The sequence below is a fragment of the Anthonomus grandis genome, chromosome 18, assembly GCF_022605725.1.
Source record: "Anthonomus grandis grandis chromosome 18, icAntGran1.3, whole genome shotgun sequence".
In the NCBI taxonomy this organism is placed as follows: domain Eukaryota; kingdom Metazoa; phylum Arthropoda; class Insecta; order Coleoptera; family Curculionidae; genus Anthonomus; species Anthonomus grandis.
In genome coordinates this window covers 12,260,752-12,278,929 of record NC_065563.1, presented here as the reverse complement: position 1 = coordinate 12,278,929, position 18,178 = coordinate 12,260,752, and the positions used below count along the sequence as shown (strand labels likewise).

At 37.4% G+C, this 18,178-nt stretch overlaps 1 protein-coding gene across 4 annotated transcripts in view; it reads right to left on the bottom strand.

Moving 5' to 3' along the window:
- The window catches only part of LOC126746686 (phosphatidylinositol 3,4,5-trisphosphate 3-phosphatase and dual-specificity protein phosphatase PTEN-like), a 53,335-nt gene that overhangs the window by 31,203 nt on the left and 3,954 nt on the right, over positions 1–18,178 (bottom strand). For all 4 annotated transcript variants that reach the window (XM_050455013.1, XM_050455010.1, XM_050455015.1 and 1 more), the window contains 2 exons: positions 8,541–8,688; positions 7,914–8,476 (listed from right to left, as the gene is read on the bottom strand). In XM_050455013.1, coding sequence (XP_050310970.1) covers positions 7,914–8,476; positions 8,541–8,688 — 711 coding nt within the window. The remainder of the gene's footprint in view (positions 1–7,913; positions 8,477–8,540; positions 8,689–18,178) is intronic.

Sequence of the window (18,178 nt, the reverse complement as noted above, 5' to 3'; positions counted from 1 at the left end):
CAAATTTCCAGGCGTCTGGAAATGTGCTAAAGTAATACCAATTCACAAAAAAGACGATATAAACAGAATCGACAACTACCGACCTATCTCCATACTTTCCAAAACTTTTGAAACTATTGTTTATAACAGAATTCTTCCCCAAGTTTAATCACTACTCTCTATAGATCAGCACGGTTTTAACCTCTGTAATGTGACTCATTTTATTTCTTCAGCCCTCGATAGAAAAAGTCAGGTTGATGTGGTGTATACTGATTTCACTAAGGCTTTCAATCAGATAAATCATAGCATTCTACTTGAAACATTGAACGAGCAATTCAACTTCTCAGAAAGGCTAATTTCGTTGCTTTCGTCATACCTTATTGACCGTCTACAGTTTGTTGAGGTGGAAGGTTGCAGACCTTTGTTTCAACTTGTGGAGTCCCACAGGGATCCAATCTCGGCCCACTTCTTTTTATCTTTTATATTAATGATTGGTGTGACCAGCACAACTTTAGTTATAAGGACAATAATAGAAAAAGGCTTACAAACAATCATAGTGACGCGATCTAACTTTGGACTTAAATAATGTAACTGTGACGTATTAATAACGGGCGTCGTCGTCCACCCCAAATCAATCATTGAGTATGCAGTACGAAGTCGTCGATCGACCAAGTAAAAAGTAGGTCGCGGTCTTGAATTTTGCTCCCGGTTTTGGCGCGCAATAGCCGATCGGTATCTTTTATGTGCTATTTATAGCTCGCGGCGGTACTTCCCCGGTATGTTTCAACTAAGCTTTTAGTAGTGATTTGTACAACGTATAGTTTTGTAGACTATATTTTGGACCATTTTATGAATTAATCGGGTTTAATAAAGTTGTGTTAAACCAAAAGGTGCTTGATTTATTTCCCAAAGTAAGGCGAACCCTTGGGCAAACCAGTGATTGGAAATACAATAAAATCCCTCGAGAAATCTCGAACTGCTGTGTGATCTCCTTTCACCGCACCAAGGATCCTGTTTTGTTTTATTACAATATAGACAATCAAATCCTCTGTAGAAGTACTTCTATTAAAGATTTAGGGGTTGTATTCGACGATAGGCTCACATTTGTGATTGTTGACCTCCTCGTTGAAACTTCTGGGTTTTGACATTCGAAATAGCCGACTCTTTAACAACTCAAACTCAATAAAACTATTGTACTTTTCCTTTGTTAGATCAAGACTGGAATACGGTTCCTTGGTGTGGTGCGTCCTTTCTATGAATGCCATGTTGGTTACATCGAGAGTGTTCAGAGAAGGGTTTTAAGGTTTCTTATGTTTCGTGATGTTAGGGGACATGATCATGATCTGATGTTAGGTAGATTTAATCTGCAATCTCTGGCCATTCTTATGGAAGTTGGTCAATAATCAAATAAATTCTCCTCCTCTTTTAAACGATATTCTATTTCATGTACCACGATTTGCTTCTCGAGCAAATATCACTTTTGCTTTAGATCGCGCCAGAACTAACATTAGGTTTCAGGATCCCGTATATAAAATGTGCAGAATTTTTAATTCAGTATCATCAACCTGTGACGTATTTGTATGCTCTAGTAGTGTTGTCTCTGACAAACCAACAGTTATCATAATTCCTTTTCTCTTCCTTTTTTCCCTTGTCCCATGAATCCCTTTCTTTGTTCATTCTAATATTAATTTACATCTTCTTTAATTTTGACATATACATGATGTTACTATAGTAATTTAAGTTTTCCTTATTTTCCTTTCTTTCAGGAAGATTTTATCATGTTATTCAATAGTTTAAAAGAACAGGTTTTGTTTGTATACCGAGAATTGTGAGAATGCGTTGGGCACGTGCAAAAACAAAAATGCAAACCAGGGTTGAACAAATTTGCTCAGACAAAAACGCCCGAAAGAATATATTACAAGACATTGATGCTTTACAGTCCGTTACTTCTCCTGAACATTTTACTAGCGCATCACAGCTTTTTATGAGGAAATGGAAAACCCAAGTTAATTTTATTAAATACTTTAAAGAAGAGTGGTTAACTCAAGATCCCATGCTGCCCCAGGATCACCATCCACAAACAACGCACTGGAATCGTTCAATAGAACCATAAAAGATAGCAATACATTACGCGAAAGATTTCCTTTGTCTCGTTTTCTGGTTATCGCATCGGAGATGGTTAATGAATGGTCCTGTAAAACTACAGAGGAGTCCTTTTCAATTACTCCGCTTATTAAACTTCCTGATTGGACAAAAGCATATCAATGGGAAAATTAGACAAAAAATTTAAATGCTGACACGAAGAACAATGTCTATATAGTACCAGGAGGTCAAGTATTGGATGTTCAGGCTGAAAAACCTTGGTAAACTTTTGATGAATTCAAAGAATTTTTTTTCCACTTGGAGAGTAACAATTCCCAAAGAAAAAGATGATTGGATGAATGGTAGCTGCAATTGTCCACAGTTTTTTAAGATGTATATGTGCAAACATCTTCTGGGCCTAGCAATTAGATTAAAATATACAGTTCCGCCTGTAGAGGCAAAAAATATCCATATTGGACAAAAAAGACAGCGTGGACGTCCATCAAAATCCAAACCTGCTTTGGTAATTCAGTGATGTTTTTAATTTATTGAAGTCTTATTAATAATTTGTTTAATGTTCACTCTATTTTGTTTTGTGGTTCAAATACTGTTTTAAAAATGGCATTTTTTGTTTTATGAATAGAAGACAATAAAGTATATTTGTGATGCCTATTTGTGTTTTATTTTATGCTCACTAGCTTTTGTCATATTATAAAGTATGAAGTTCAAACAGTTTTTAGAAGCTTTATTATTTAAATAGCTATCCAGATTAGTATAAAACAGTTGACAATATTAACTTGATTAGATGCTCAATAAGTATTTTTGTTGCTCCACCCAGTTTTTAAACGTGCTAAAAAGTATAAAAACTGATGTTCGATTAAATACTACCCATTAAAAAATGTTTTTAAACCGCTGGTAACAGTCGTCCAAACCGGTACTCAATATAAATAGTGAATAATACGGCGATAAGGAATTCATTGTTTAACCAGTCCACTTAGGGTCAATTGGGGTAAATGTTGTAGACACATCTAAAATAAGAAACACAACAACATTTAGATTTCAAATTTGGCGCGAAGCTCACTATTCGAGTCGTTCCGACGTTGGGCGAACTCGGTCTCCCTCGAAATTTTACTCCTGTTTGTGCTCTTCTTGCATTAGTTGGCTGATGCAATTTGATGGGTTTGGTGGTTTTATGTTGAATTTCGGCACTAAAGTTTTCGAATGCAAATCATCGAGGTAAATTAGATATTTCATTTGGACATTGTTTGTTCTACTATTGTGTCTATTTTACGCCTAAATATCTGTCGACAAATTTTATAATCACTAAAATATTTCAGTGTTTACATTTCCCCCTAATAAATTTGTTCTTGGGGGAAATGTATACACACTTGCGAATACCGTTGCAGATGTCCAAAATAAAAATAAAACGTATCGTCAAGCAGAAACGTTCTATGGTGTTCCCAGATCAGTTATTTACCAAAGGATAGGAGGAAGAAAGACTCCATTAAATGTGACAAAGAGTGGACGTTCCCAAGTTTTATCCTCAGATATCGAAAATGAAATAGTAAAATGTTTATTGGCACGTACTGCGATGGGTCTACCATGTAACAAAGCAGAACTTAGACAACTGGTTGGAGAGTATGTTACTGCAAAAGGTTTAAGAACACCATTTAAAAATGGAGTACCGGGAGAAGACGGGTACCACTCATTCATGAGAAGACATACTGAACTGTCTCTTAAGAAACCGGGACATTTGCAAAAACTGCGGAAGGATGCTAGAAAACCTGAGATTGTCTACCATTTTTTTGATGACCTGATGAAAATAATTAAGATGATAAAGGAAGCTTTATTTTTAATGCTGACGAGTCAGGTTTTAATAGTGATCCCTATCGTATTAGGGCAATTGGAGAGAAAGGAAAGGCCCTGTGCCGGATATCTGGAGGCTCTGGAAGAGAGTCGACGACAGTCTTAGGATGTGTTTCTGGTAAAGCACTTCCACCGCTCATCGTATTCAAGGGAGCTGGAGTTCAGGCTCGTTGGACTTCCAATAGCGCCTATCCAGGAACTCTATATGCGGCCTTCACTAATGGATGGATGGAAGAGACGCAATTTTTCCAATGGTTTACGACAGGGTTTATACCTCACATTAAAGATTTAAGAACTTCCCAAAACCTTCTAGATCAAGCAGCTCTACTGTTGTATGATGGCCACAGCAGTCATATGAGAATTATTGAAGAGGCAATGCACAACAATATTATTTTGATAAAGTTTCCAAGCCTTCTTACGGATAAGCTTCAGCCTTTGGACAAGTGTGTCTTCGGACCCTTAAAGGTGAACTGGAATAAATAATTGGTGAAGTTTGGTAGGGAACAAATGGGACGCGGGTGCGGACGGCTAACTAAGGAAAAATTTACCGAATTACTTGGCATTACTCGTAAAAATACTGGCGTATACCCAGTTGATCGAAACAAATTCCCACAAAATGAATTTACACCAGAAGACTTGGCCAAATACGAAGCTGCCCTCAAAGCTCCGAAATCTGTTACATCCGATGCTATTATTATCCAACCAGTATCCTCTAAATCAACTGTTATTGCAATTTCTGAACCAAACCCACTTCTACCCACGGTCGACGATCAAACGCCTTCAACTTCATCATGTTGTAGTCAACATCATTCAGTGTCATCAGCTGAAAGCCGACAGCAGCCTTCTACATCGTCAACTGACTACCAAAAATTATTAGTGGCATCTACCCATAGTCCACAACCATCGACGTCATCGTCTATCAGTAAATCGACAGAAATTACCAACATTTTCGTGCCACTCAGCCGCCGTGAAGATATTGTTGAAGAGAAAAAACAAGTCATACCGAGATTAAAGCAACAAAGATATGGAGAGGTATTAACAACCAACCAAGTCTTGGAAAGACTAAGAGAAGCAGAAGAAAAGAAGAAAAATAAAGGACAAAAAAGGCTAATCCGAAAACGGACAACAAAGAGTTAGAGCCGAAATTGAAAAAAATGAGAAGTGAACCAGTTGCAGAGTCGGAAAGTTCTGATGGAGGAATAAGTCTAGGTGATACTGATGACGAATTGGGCAGAACCGGAAAAACAAGATATAGAGCTTAAAACAGTCGAGAGTTCAGTCTTGTCCACAGGGAAATTTATTCTTGTGCAGTTTAAAGGTGGAAAGAGAAATACTACTCTTTTTAAATATGTGTGTTTAATTGAAGCTGTCGATGAAAAATTAACGGAAATCAAAGTGACTGGTCTTAAATCCTGGGTTTTTCAACATTGTTGAAACTGATGTCAGTTATATAACCTTGAATCAAATCATTGGTGTGCTTCCCGATCCTGGCATTCAAATGAAGGGAGAGAGAATACTATACAACTTTCCAGTAACAGTTCCTGTTTATGAGCAAAACTAATTTTTTATACCTATAATATTATTATAATTACATACTTAGAACAAATTTCTTCTATTAGCGTTCTCAAAAATAGTTTAGTTTTAGTTAAAATAAACAGAACTGTTGGAAAATATTTACTTTTATCTCGATTTTTCATTTATATTGTAAGCAAAACCTTTAAGGTCACATTATGTTGAGGTAAATGTGTCAAGAGATACTTGTTTACAATTACCCCTAAAGAGTAGAGGCAAATGTAAACGGACAAGCATGTGGAATATATTTTTTTTATCTTAATGTGACTTGTAATTACAGAAAAATACTAGTAATTATCAAAGAACATACTATGAGCTATGTGACTGCTAATTTACATATATAACATAATGCGTGATGTCCACAAAAATCGTTTAGCAAGTCAAAACATTAAATATCGTCCACAATTACCCCCAATTGACCCTATACTCCGAGATAATCCGTTATCTGTTAGGATAAAACGAGCCGACTATAGTGATATTTTAAACTCTAAGACAAGAAAGCTAGAATTAGCTAAACTAGCTCCCTCATAGGGATCTTCTCAATGTACTTGAAAGATATGGAATAAGGGGAAGAGCCCTTCAGCTCTTCTCTAGTTATCTGTCGGAGCGGTATCAGATGGTAAGGCTAAAAAATTGGCATTCCTCAAGGAACGGTCTTAGGCCCGATATTATTTATAACATATTTAAACTTCCTTTTAAAATTACAGATTGATGGGTTAACAGTATCTTATGCTGATGACACGGCAATTGTTGTTTCGGGAGATTCTTGGGAAAGCATAAGGGACAAATCCATGAACATATTGGTAGAAATAAAAAACTGGCTAGAAACTTCTAAACTAACTTTGAATTTAACAAAAACTAATTACATAGCCTTTTCTTTGACTAGTGTAAATAGACCTGAGTATACCTCGATTTTATTTAATGATGATTGCATTAAGGAGACCTCATCTACAAAATATCTCGGAATTATAATCGACAAAAATTTAAAGTGGAAAACACATATTGATCATGTCTCCAACAAAGTCCGAAAACTTGTTCATAAATTTTACTTGCTAAGAGAATTTTTGAATAAAAAAACACTCACTATCATGTATAAAGCATTTGTAGAGTCAATTTTAAAATACGGAATACGGGTGTGGGGAGGACTTTATAATAACAGCTTATATAAGTTAAATATAATACAGAAGTAGATTTTAAAAATAATTCTTAAGAAAAACCGTTTATAACCTTCTCATTTGCTTTTTAATAAAGATATTCTAGATATTAGATCGTTATATATACTTACAACATGTTCCTATATACACACTCAACCTAACTTAAAGATTTTGATAGATCATTCCTATGAAACAAGAGCTAGATATCACGAGCACATAAAAATTCCGACAAGTTTAAATAATCTTAATCTGAGGTATATAAACTACTTTGGCCCAAAACTTTATAACTTATTACCAAGAGAGGTAAAAATATGTTCTAGAATGAAAAGATTTAAATTACTAACAAAGAATGTAATCTTTGAAAATCACCATCAATTTGTAAGGATTTTTAACTAGTTTTTGTGATTTTATGTCTATTTGGGTAGATTTAGGAGATCTATGATGTTAACATTAAAAATCTTTTGATTGTATATGCAAATTGTTATAGTAGAATTGTTTTTGTTTTGGTTTTCACGGTGTAGAATAATATTACAAATAAATGTAACAAATTATTAGAAAACTTTACTACGCACATACAGATGTTTTTACATCTAGGTGTTGAGTACTAAGACTTGTATTAGATATAGCTATAGTTTAATTTTTGAAATAATTAAATAATATCATTCTATTGTAATAACTGATATATTGTGAAAATAAATATATTTTCTAGAAGAAGTTTCTTCTAGGAAACAAAAAAAAAAAAAAAAGAATTAGTACTGATGGCTAATTTAGTTAAATTCAACAGAGAATTAAGTTCATTAGTGAGTGAGAAGGTCTTTCTCACTCATCAGTATCAATTGTTGATTGATATCTTAATTTTGTTGAATAATAGACGTAAAAACAATTTTCTCATCATCTTATTTTAATATTCAATCTCTCAGTTGTAGAAACTGTTACAAACAAAGTTATTATAATTGCTCTGCGTAAATACCTAGTAGAGAAAAAAAAAATCAAAACATCTTTTTATGTGTCAATCTAGCTATAAGTTCTGATGATGCTTTATTAGCGAAACATGTAACCTGATTGACACATAAAAAGATGTTTTGAGACTGAGACTTGGAGTTTTTAATTTTTTCTCTAGTTACTAGGTTTCATAGGACGAGTTCTTTCAATTTATAAATAGTAAGAAGCGTTAGAAAATTTCTGAAAAGTACCAGTATACAATTAGTAAAAAAATAAGGTAATTTTGACAAACGAATACTACCATGTAACGTCACTCACCTTAAAATTCTCACTAAAAATCTTATGTTGCTTGTCCCGCTTGTTCAGCTTGTCCAGTTCGTTTTTCCTGAAGGTCATGTGATAGCAGCCGCCCTCGCCGTCGGTCCCGAACCCGTTTTTCACCTCCTTCGCGGCCGTCGCGGTGCTGCCGCTCACGAAAAACGTGTTGAACCAGAAGTGAAACAGTTTCTCCTTCCGTCTGATCATGATTTTATTGTAGAACTCGATCTTGACGTCGCCGCTGAGGGCGAAACAACGGTCCAACTTGATCGAGAACTGACCGAGTTGCTCCTGCTGTTGTTGACTGTTGTTCAACGGGATCTTGTGCGGTTCGCTTTTGTACTTTTGGGTGAGTTTTTCCCCGGGAAACGACTCGGATACGGTAAAGGACAAATTGCCCGGGCCTCCGATGAACGTCGGCACCGGCTCAAAGATGAACTCTTTGATGTATAACGTGGTGGGGACGTAGTGGACGCGTTTGTTTACCAATTGTTCGTAGTAGTTCACGTAACGCACTTGGCTAGGGATCGTAACCCCTTTTGTGTCTTGAGTCCGTTTATCACCTAAAAAAAAAAAACCACATTTCAGATTTTAGAATTTGTGGTGCAAAACTGTGAGTTTATTTACCATAAAGTTCCAAAGCTTGTTGTGCCGTGTGGCACTTTTTACTATGCAATAAGTAACAGCAAATCATAGTGCCGGTTCTCCCTTTTCCGGCTTTGCAATGCACCACGACCACATTCTTTGAGTCTTTGTCCAGCCAATCTTGAACGTTCTAAAAAAATATTGAGGCAATATAGAAGGCAAGCATTCTTTCTAAACTTTTACACAGATTAGAGCAACAACCAAATATTACATAAAAGTAGGTGTTGTTTTGAGCACATGTGATTTTTTTGCTAATTGATTTTTTGTTGTCTATTAATCATATCAAATACTAAATCTGTGCTTATTTTACTGGTTTATATCCAGTTCAGTGGTGTAATTGGAGTGGTCACTTCTAGCATAAAAATTTTGCATGTTTTTTTAATTTCTAACCTGAAAGATGTCTAGTGAACGAATGAAATGCTATGTTTGTGGTGTCTGTTGTGTGGCTCGGGAAGACAAACAGCAATTATTTGGGTGTAAATGTGATATGTGCTATAAACCAATATGTAGGAATTTCTGCGGTGTGAAAACAACAACTGAAATAAGATCAATTCTGCTTCAAAATCGTGCTTTGGTGTCCCAAATGCAAAGAATCCATTGTTGAGCAAGTAAATGGGAAAAAAGGTGATCCCACTTGTAGTCAAAGTGGTAACACAACTAAAGACAACTCATTAATAACCAACAGACCTCTCGAGGTTGAAATTACATATTTAAAAATGCTTTTAAAGCAAGTGGAGGAGAAGAATGATCTCTTAAAGGTAAATAATAAATTGCTTACTAAAAGGGTTACTTCTTTGGAGCATGAACTGGAGAAGACTGTTGTGAACTGCGTTATTGAGACGCATTCCAATCCCACTGTGTCTAACAGTAGTGTTGATATTGAACAATTTATTGTAAAGCACCATGAACGGGAAGGAATTTCATGTTATTTAATTGCCCCGAATCAACAAAAGATATTAAGAGGGCAGTTACATCAGTGATCAGGGAGTGTGTGGACTCTAACATTTTTGAAGATGATTTTAGGGTTTACCGAATGGGGAGGCAGGTTGACAATAAAATCAGGCCAATTAGAGTGGTGATTGCTAACGCCGTCAGACTCAAAAAAAATAATACTAATTTGAAACGCCTGTCTCTAAGTATGGATAAAACACCGAGGCAACAACAGGAGTATCAGTACGGAGGCTGGTGAGTCAGGACTGAGAATTGTCTACTCCCATGGATCCCGGAAGATTGTGTCCTTGGATAACAATCTTAAACAAAAAAACCAATAGCCTTGTCCAACGGGGATATCTCTGCAATTTACCAGATTGTTCGGGGACTTAATAGCAAAACACACGAATTCTACAAGTCAGTGTCCGGTGGCGATTATCAACTTGCATGTGTATCTGAGACTTGGATGGTGTACGGGATCGGGAACTTTTTGAAAATAACTATTTAGTGTATCGTGAGGACCGAAATCTCGAGGCTCTTAGAGTCAAAAGAGGCGATGGAGTTCTTGTTGCTGTTAGACATGACTTGGCATCTGTCAGGGTTGATTTGAAGGACTTGGAGGTCATACTACCATCTATGGATATTGTGGGTTGCAGGGTGTCTGTAAACAAGACAAGTGTTTATATTTTTGTTATATATATACCACCAAACTCGCCTTTAGAAAATTACTTGTCTCTCTTTGATTATCTTTCCTCTTTTAGGGCAATTCAGAACCAAAATATTTTGTTGTTGGGGGATTTTAATATGAGCTTTATACAGGATAATGTTTATGATTGTAACATTAAACTTGCTGGCCTAAGGGATTTTATGGCGTCTTTGAATCTCTCTCAATTTAACAATGCCCTTAACTGCTTGATCTAGTTCTCTCCAACTTCCAGTGTTCTGTGGATAGGGACGACCAACCCCTTGTCACTGAGGATGCATATCACACTGCTATTAATATCTAATTCTCACTAATATGGCTTGTTTCTTGGAAACAGCATATCTAGCTATAAATCAGAAAAGCCAATTGGATGTGCTGTACACAGACTTCTCGAAGGCTTTTGATCGGCTGGATTTCATCCTTGTCTGGTGGAGTTCTTCATCTCATATCTGACTGGCGGGCTTCAGTATATTGAATTTATTGGTTTTGGGTCTGAGTATTACGTGGCTTCGAGTGGTGCGCCCCAAGGCGGTGACCTCGCCCCAATGCTGTTCGATCTATTTATTAATGATTTAGTTGATTGTGTGGAGAGTTTCTGTCTTTTATTCGCTGATGATCTGAAGTTGTTTCGTATCATTTGTACATTATTTAGGGCGTGGTTGAAGAGTGAGTTGAGGTAGAAACACAAAAAATTTGTTTTTTTATTAACCCACTTTTCGGGCTGATTTTCCCTCTCACTCGCACAAAACCAGGACGATCGCAATAAAATTATAATGCTCGTCTGAATTGAGCTTAATTACATAAGAAAAGCGACTTTCCAAGGCAATTAAGGGCGTGGTCGAAGATTGAAACGAGGTAGAAACCCAAAAAATGTGTTCTTAATTAACTAAAAAAAGATTTTCCCTCTCACTCGCACAAAACCAGGACGATCGCAATAAAATTATGATCCTCGTCTGTAGTGGGCTTAACTACGTCAGAAAAGTGACTCTGCAAGTGAATTTAGGGCGTGGTCCAACAATGAAATAAGGTAGAAATTTAAAAAATGTGTCCTTTATTAACCCACTTTTTGGGTTGATTTTCTCTCTCACTCTCACAAATCCTGGACGATCACAGTAAAATGACGATTTTCGTCTGCAGTGCGCCTAACTACAGCAGAAACGTGATTTTCTAAGTCGATTTAGGGCGTGGTTGAAGAGTAGAATGAGGTAGAAACTCAAAAAAATGTCTTCTTTATTAACCTACTTTTAGGGCTGATTTTTCCTCTCACTCCTACAAATCCTGGACGATCGCAATAAAATTATGATCCTCGTCTGTAGGGGGCTTAACTATATTAAAAAAGTGATTTTCCAAGTCTTTTTAGGGCGTGGTTGAAGAGTGAATTGAGGTAGAAACTCAAAAAATGTCTTTTTTGTGCACCCACTTTTTGAGCTGATTTTCTCTCTCACTCCTACAAAACCTGGACGATCGCATTAAAATTACGATCCTCGTCTGAATTTAGCTTAATTACGTAAGAAAGGCGACTTTCCAAGACACTTCAGGGCGTGGTTGAAGATTGAAACGAGGTAGGAACCCAAAAAATGTCTTCTTAATTAACGCACTTTTTGAGCTGGTTTTCTCTCTCACTCTCACAAACCCTGGACGATCGCAATAAAATGAACATCTTCGTCTAAAGTGAGCTTAACTATATCAAAAAAGTGACCTTCCAAGACAATTAAGGGCGTGGTCGAAGATTGGAACGAGGTAGAAACCCAAAAAATGTCTTCTTAATTAACCCACTTTTTGGGCTGATTTTCCCTGTCACTCGCACAGATCCTGGACGATCGCAAGAAAATTTTGATGCTCCTCTGAATTGAGCTTAATTACATAAGAAAAGTGACTTTCCCAGGCAATTAAGGGTATGGTCGAAGATTTTAACGAGATAGAAACCCAAAAAAATTCTACCTCATTAATCCACTTTTCGGGCTGATTTTCCCTCTCACTCTCAATGCTGGACTGCCTGAAGCTGCAAGAGGACATGAACAAGGTCTTTGAATGGTGTGAAAGAAATAAACTGTGACAATTTCCATTCTTCATGAAGAGATTTTATACCCATATATATTGAGTGGTTCTCAGTTGCTAGACTGTTCTTCAGTGAAGGATTTGAGCATTGAAGTAGATAAGAGGCTCACATTCAACCAGCATGTGGCACAGGTCACTGGTTCAGCCTTAAAATCCCTCGGGTTTATAGTAAGGTCCACTTCTCAAAGTCAAAGTCAAAAATAGCTTTATTGTTACGTAACATCATCTGTTGTTAACAAAGCATTATATAAAATCTTAAAGATAGTTGACAACATAATCTTTTACAAAAATATAAAAATTTTAACAATTCTTACATACATAGAATATAGAACACACCCAAAGAAAGGGTAGTAAGAATTCACATTACGCTGCGCAAAACTCTTCACTGTCAAAAGATTGTATTTAAAAACTCGTCTACAGAATAAAATGCTTTAGCAAGCAAGAGTTTCTTTATATTTTTCCTAAAACGTTTTTCACAATTTATTAGCCTTATATAAAGGGGTAGGTGGTTAAAAAGCCTTCTGCCCCCGTACACAAAAGAGGACTTAATCTGCTCACTTTTTGGGATAGGCAGAGGTAAAGAGAAGGTTCTTCGGAGATTGTAACCCGAGGAGGGGGGGCCAAGCTGATGGCGATATTTTTTGTGGATAAGACAAACAGTCTCAGGCAATGTCAGGACAGAGTGTTTTAAAAATAATGGCCTACAGGGGCTACGAAAGGGAGCTGCACACATATAGCGTATGGCTCTTTTTTGCAAAATAAATAGAGAGCTGAACAAATACTGAGAGCACACACCCCAAAACACAATACCGTATCTCAGATAAGACTCTATAAGAGCATGGTAGGCAATTTTGGCCACATCAAGTCCCAGAGAATGTGTTATTACTCTAATAGCATAACAGTTGGATGATAACTTCCCTAATAAAGAGGAGATATGATTTTCAAATTTTAATTGCTTATCAATCGTCAGGCCCAAAAATTTGCATGTTTCAGAAGGACTTATTGTTTTATTTTGCAAAGTTACATTTAAAAGTTAAAATATTAAAAGTTAATCTATTAGATTCACACCATGACTTTACAAGAATTAAATCTTCATCAACAATATTCCTTAATCTCTTGGTGTCAGTGTCATGCCAAAGTAATGTTGTATCATCCGCAAAGATAGTAAATTTGCCCCTAATTGGAATTTGAGAGATATCATTGACATATAGCAGGAACAATATTGGTCCAAGAACAGAACCCTGGGGTACACCAGCGTCCATATTCAGACGGGATGACATATCATTGTCAAAGAATACCCTTTGTGTTCTTCCAGATAGGTAAGAACGAAACCAGTCGAGAGCAACTCCTCTGAATCCATAGGTTTCTAGCTTCTGTAGCAGTATTCTGTGACTTACACAGTCAAACGCCTTAGATAAGTCACAGAACACCGCCGCCGCACTCTCCCCAGCGTTCAACCCCATGTACAGACTCTCTAAAAAATTGAAAATAGCATCAGATGTACCCAGTTTCGTCCGGAATCCAAATTGCTGATGGTTAAGAACATTATGCCGTTTCAGAAATTCCATCATCCTAGTTTTTAGATACCAATCTCTCTACAAGCTTGCCAAGCGTGGGAAGCATTAAATTTGATGGGTCATCATAGTTTCCACCCTTAAATAATGGTATAATCAAGGCATCCTTGAGTAAATGTGGAAAGGACCCACTTGAAAGTGAAACATTTAACACCTCAGTCAAAGAATCAAGGGTTGGTAGCGGTAGCGCTGTTAGGACCTTTAGTGACAGCCCATCCCATCCAGAGGAGGTCTTATTTTTCATTGCGGATAGAGCTTCCATTATTTCACTAGAATCTGTTGGTCTAAAGAAAAATGTTTCAGGCACCTTAATGTTGTGTAAGTATGAGCGCGGATCTCCAACAGACTGAGGCAATAATATTGATAGACCCAAAGCAACACCCTGGAAAAAATGATTGAGTGTTTCGGCCGACACCGTGCTATTAGAAACAGAAGGGTTCCCACGTTCGCCTCGTAAGTCATTAACAATTTTCCAAGACTCTCTAGACTTATTTCTTGATTGGTTTATTTTAATTGAGTAGTTTATATAAGTTTTTTGCCAATTTCACTGTATCGCGGTAAATTTTGCGATATCTATTAAAGTAGGATATGAATTTGGAGTTGTCCAGGGCAAACTTTCGTATGGAGTGCAAATACCGAAGATTTTTACCAGAAACTAATAGACCCCTGCTATACCAGGGTCTTCTCCTTTTTTCCCTAATTGTCACCATGAGAAAAGTTGCCTCAAAAACATCCACTAAAGTTGAATGGAAACTCTCAAAAGGATCACCGTTGTTAAGTATGATACCATTCCAGTCTATTGAATTACAACATTCTTTAAACTTACAGAAATTTTTTCTAGTGAACAACCTTCCGCACTTTTTTTTTCTTGAGGTACACTTTTTTTCACTTAGAAGAAAGGAACATAATACGGCCTCATGATCAGACAACCCGGCATTTACAATCCTACATGCAACCTGCGTTTCACAGAGAGTAGAGCAAACATAATCTAAAAGTGATGCTGAATTAGCAGTGATTAGAGATTAGATTAGATTAAAATAAGGGTGAAGTTTCACTGCGACCTAAAAGATCTATTGTGTGCCCCTTTCTAATTACTGCTTGATGTTATTCTCAAGTCAGATTACTTCGTACAATCCTATGGCTTTAATAAAGGCTAGTAGTTGTGACGGTTCCAGTAATGAGATATTTCCTTCTGGAATTTCATAATTACCGAGGTGCATGGCACGACTTTCGGCAACTGTTTCGCATGTAGTTACTAGGTGTTCTGGGGTCTCTTCCTCTTCCCCACAGAATCTGCATTCACCTGTCTGTTCTAGTTTTAGTTTCCTGCGGTGTTCTCGAAGGTGACAGTGCCCTGTTAGGAATCCTGTTACAATCCGTAGTTTAGTTTTAGTTAAACTTACTAGAGCTTTAGATTTTTTTGGGTCGAGGGTTCCAAGGAACATCTTGGAGTGTCTCAACCCTGGATGATCATCCCAGAGGCTTTCTCTGAGTTGATCCTCCATTTTTGTAAGCTCATATAGGTAAGTATTCTTTCCTATGCCGCAGAAAGGTTCCGGTCCTACAAATTGAGAACCAGATCCCTTTTTTGCCAGAATATTGGCTTCTTCGTTACCTTGCACGCCTGTATGTCCAGGTACCCACAATATTGTGACTTTATTTCTCTTTCCTACCTCATTAAGTTTGCCCAAACAGTCTCTTACCATTTTAGAACTGATGACATGTGAACTCAGTGCTGCTATGGCTGCTTGACTGTCGGTGAAGATTGCGATGTCCTGCTTGAGGTAGTCTTTGTTCAGGATTAATTGAGCGCATCTTTCTATAGCGTGTATTTCCGCTTGAAAGACACTGGTGTATTTTCCCAGTGGCTCTGAGTATTTGGTGCCAGGCCCAAATACTCCAGCTCCTGTTCCTTTTTCGGTTTTAGAACCATCTGTGTACCATTTGATAGTATTTTAAGTGAGCGGGCGACAGATCCATTTTCCCAGTCACTTTTGCTGTCAATTTTTGTACTGAAATTCCTAACAAAGTGATATTCCCGAGTTATATCGTCCTTGGGAAGATCGAACAGGGGAATGGATCTTGTTTGAGATACCCAGGCTCTCTGATCAATGTCCCTTCTGTTCGTTCTATCCCTTGCTAATCTGAACATGGCCCTTTTAGCAGCTCCCTCTACTGCCAGGTGAAGAGGTGCCAGGTCAACTATGACCTCCAGTGCTGCTGTGGGGCATGTTTTCATAGCTCCTGTAATGCATACGCATGCAAGTCTTTGAACCTTGTCAAGTTTACGCCTTACTGTACTTAACTTTGTAGTGTCATGCCACACCACTGCCCCATATGTGATTATGGGTTTAACCATCATGGTGTACATCCATCGCAGTATTTTTGGGGAGCATCCCCAGTTTTTACCCGCTAGGTTCCTACAGATCATAATGGCTTTAGTGGCCTTGTTTACTGTGAATTCTAGATGCTTGTTCCAACTAAGCTTACTATCCAGTGTCACTCCTAGATATTTTACTTCATCCGATGTATGTACAACTTGTCCGCCCAGGTGGATGTCCCTGGTGGGTTGCATTTTCCTTTTACGAGTGAATGGTACGATAGTAGTTTTCGCTGAATTTATGCTCAGCCCCACTGATGTGCACCATTCTTCCGTGATGCTTAGGCTTCTTTGTATGAGGTCGTATAAAGTGCCCTTATACCTGCCTTTGACTATAATAACGATATCATCAGCATATCCTATCCTTGAGGCGTGCCACGAGTAGTTTTGATGCCTGTGGTCTGTTCGCCCACAGTAGTCTCAGCCGTACGCGTGGCAAGCATTTGACAAATCCATCGGATTATGGTTTTGTTCAAATTTCTTTTTTCCAGGGCATTTTTTACCGCTACATGTGACGTGTTATCAAATGCCCCAGATATATCTAGAAAGGCGCAGATGGCTGTTTCTTTCTCATTCAGGCTTTTCTGGATGATTTGTGTCAGTTGATATAGTGCGGTTTCTGTGGATCTGCCCGCTCTATAAGCATGTTGACACTGATGTAGAGGTGCTCTCTCCAGAATGTCATTCCTGATATGGTTGTCTACAATTTTTTCTATTGTTTTCAGAATGAAAGACGTAAGGCTGATAGGTCTGAAAGATTTGGGGTCAGTCCCATCTTTTTTTCCTATTTTCGGTATGAAGGTGACTTTTGCCCTTCGCCAGCTACTGGGAATGTATCCCGACGCTAAGCTCGTCCTTGCTATTCTACTCAGGTGAGGAAGGATTTTCTCTTGTCCGTTTTGTAGGAGAGCAGGAAAAATTCCATCCACTCCCGGTGACTTGTACGGTTGAAAGGTGTTTATTGCCCATTTCAACCTTTCTGTCGTAAAGACGGTCCTTGCAACTTCCCAGTCCTCTTTTTTAGGATTGGTGTACTTTATTGGGACCGTTTCTATAGGTTCGCACCCTGGAAAGTGTGTTTGAAGTAATAGGATGGCTTGCTCCTCTTCTCCCTTCGTGTAGGTGCCATCTGGCTTTTTGAGGGCCATTATTGGCTATGTGCCTCCCTTAGCCATTGCTTTGTGCAGTCTAGCCGCAGTCGGAGTGTTAGCAATTTCCGCACAGAAAGTTCTGAAGTGCTGTCTTTTGGTTTGCGAGTAGGTTGGTCAACATGCAAACTTAAATTAAAAGATTTCAGCACTCTATGTATCGACAAATGATTGTTAGAGTTATTGCAGTCTAAAAAATTTACATTAATGTCACCTGTCAATATTAGTGATGCATTTACCGATATTTGGCTTAAAATGTTATATAATTTATCAATAAAACTACTAAAATTACTCGAGGGTGACCTGTAAAGGCCTAAAATGTACAAATTAAATTCTTTAGAATAAACAATGCAAAATTCAAAAGTTTTTTCTTCCAGGAGATACTCAAACTTGGTTATACCAACAAAGTTATATCTTTCTAAAAACTTATTCTCTATTAATATCAAAGTTCCACCATGATTATACTGAGTACGGGAATAGATGGATGTGAGAGCATAACTTTCTATAAAAAAAAAGGTTCACCCTGTTTGAGCCAATGTTCAGTCAAAACAACAATGACAGGGTTATCTTCATATGCTAAAAATAAAGAGAGTTCATCAGATTTATTTCTGACTGACTGAATATTTAAAAGGGCTAAAGCAAAATGGACTCAAAAAAAGTTTTGTTGTGTTCCAGAGGTCCACTATTCCATGTTATATCCATACAAGGTATAGTTTTTGATACTATTTTTAAGGCAGAGTGAGTGGTAGATATATATAATGATAAAATATCACAAAGTGATTTCGGTGATGGCCGATGTGATGGCCCTTCAAAAGCATTAGTGATAA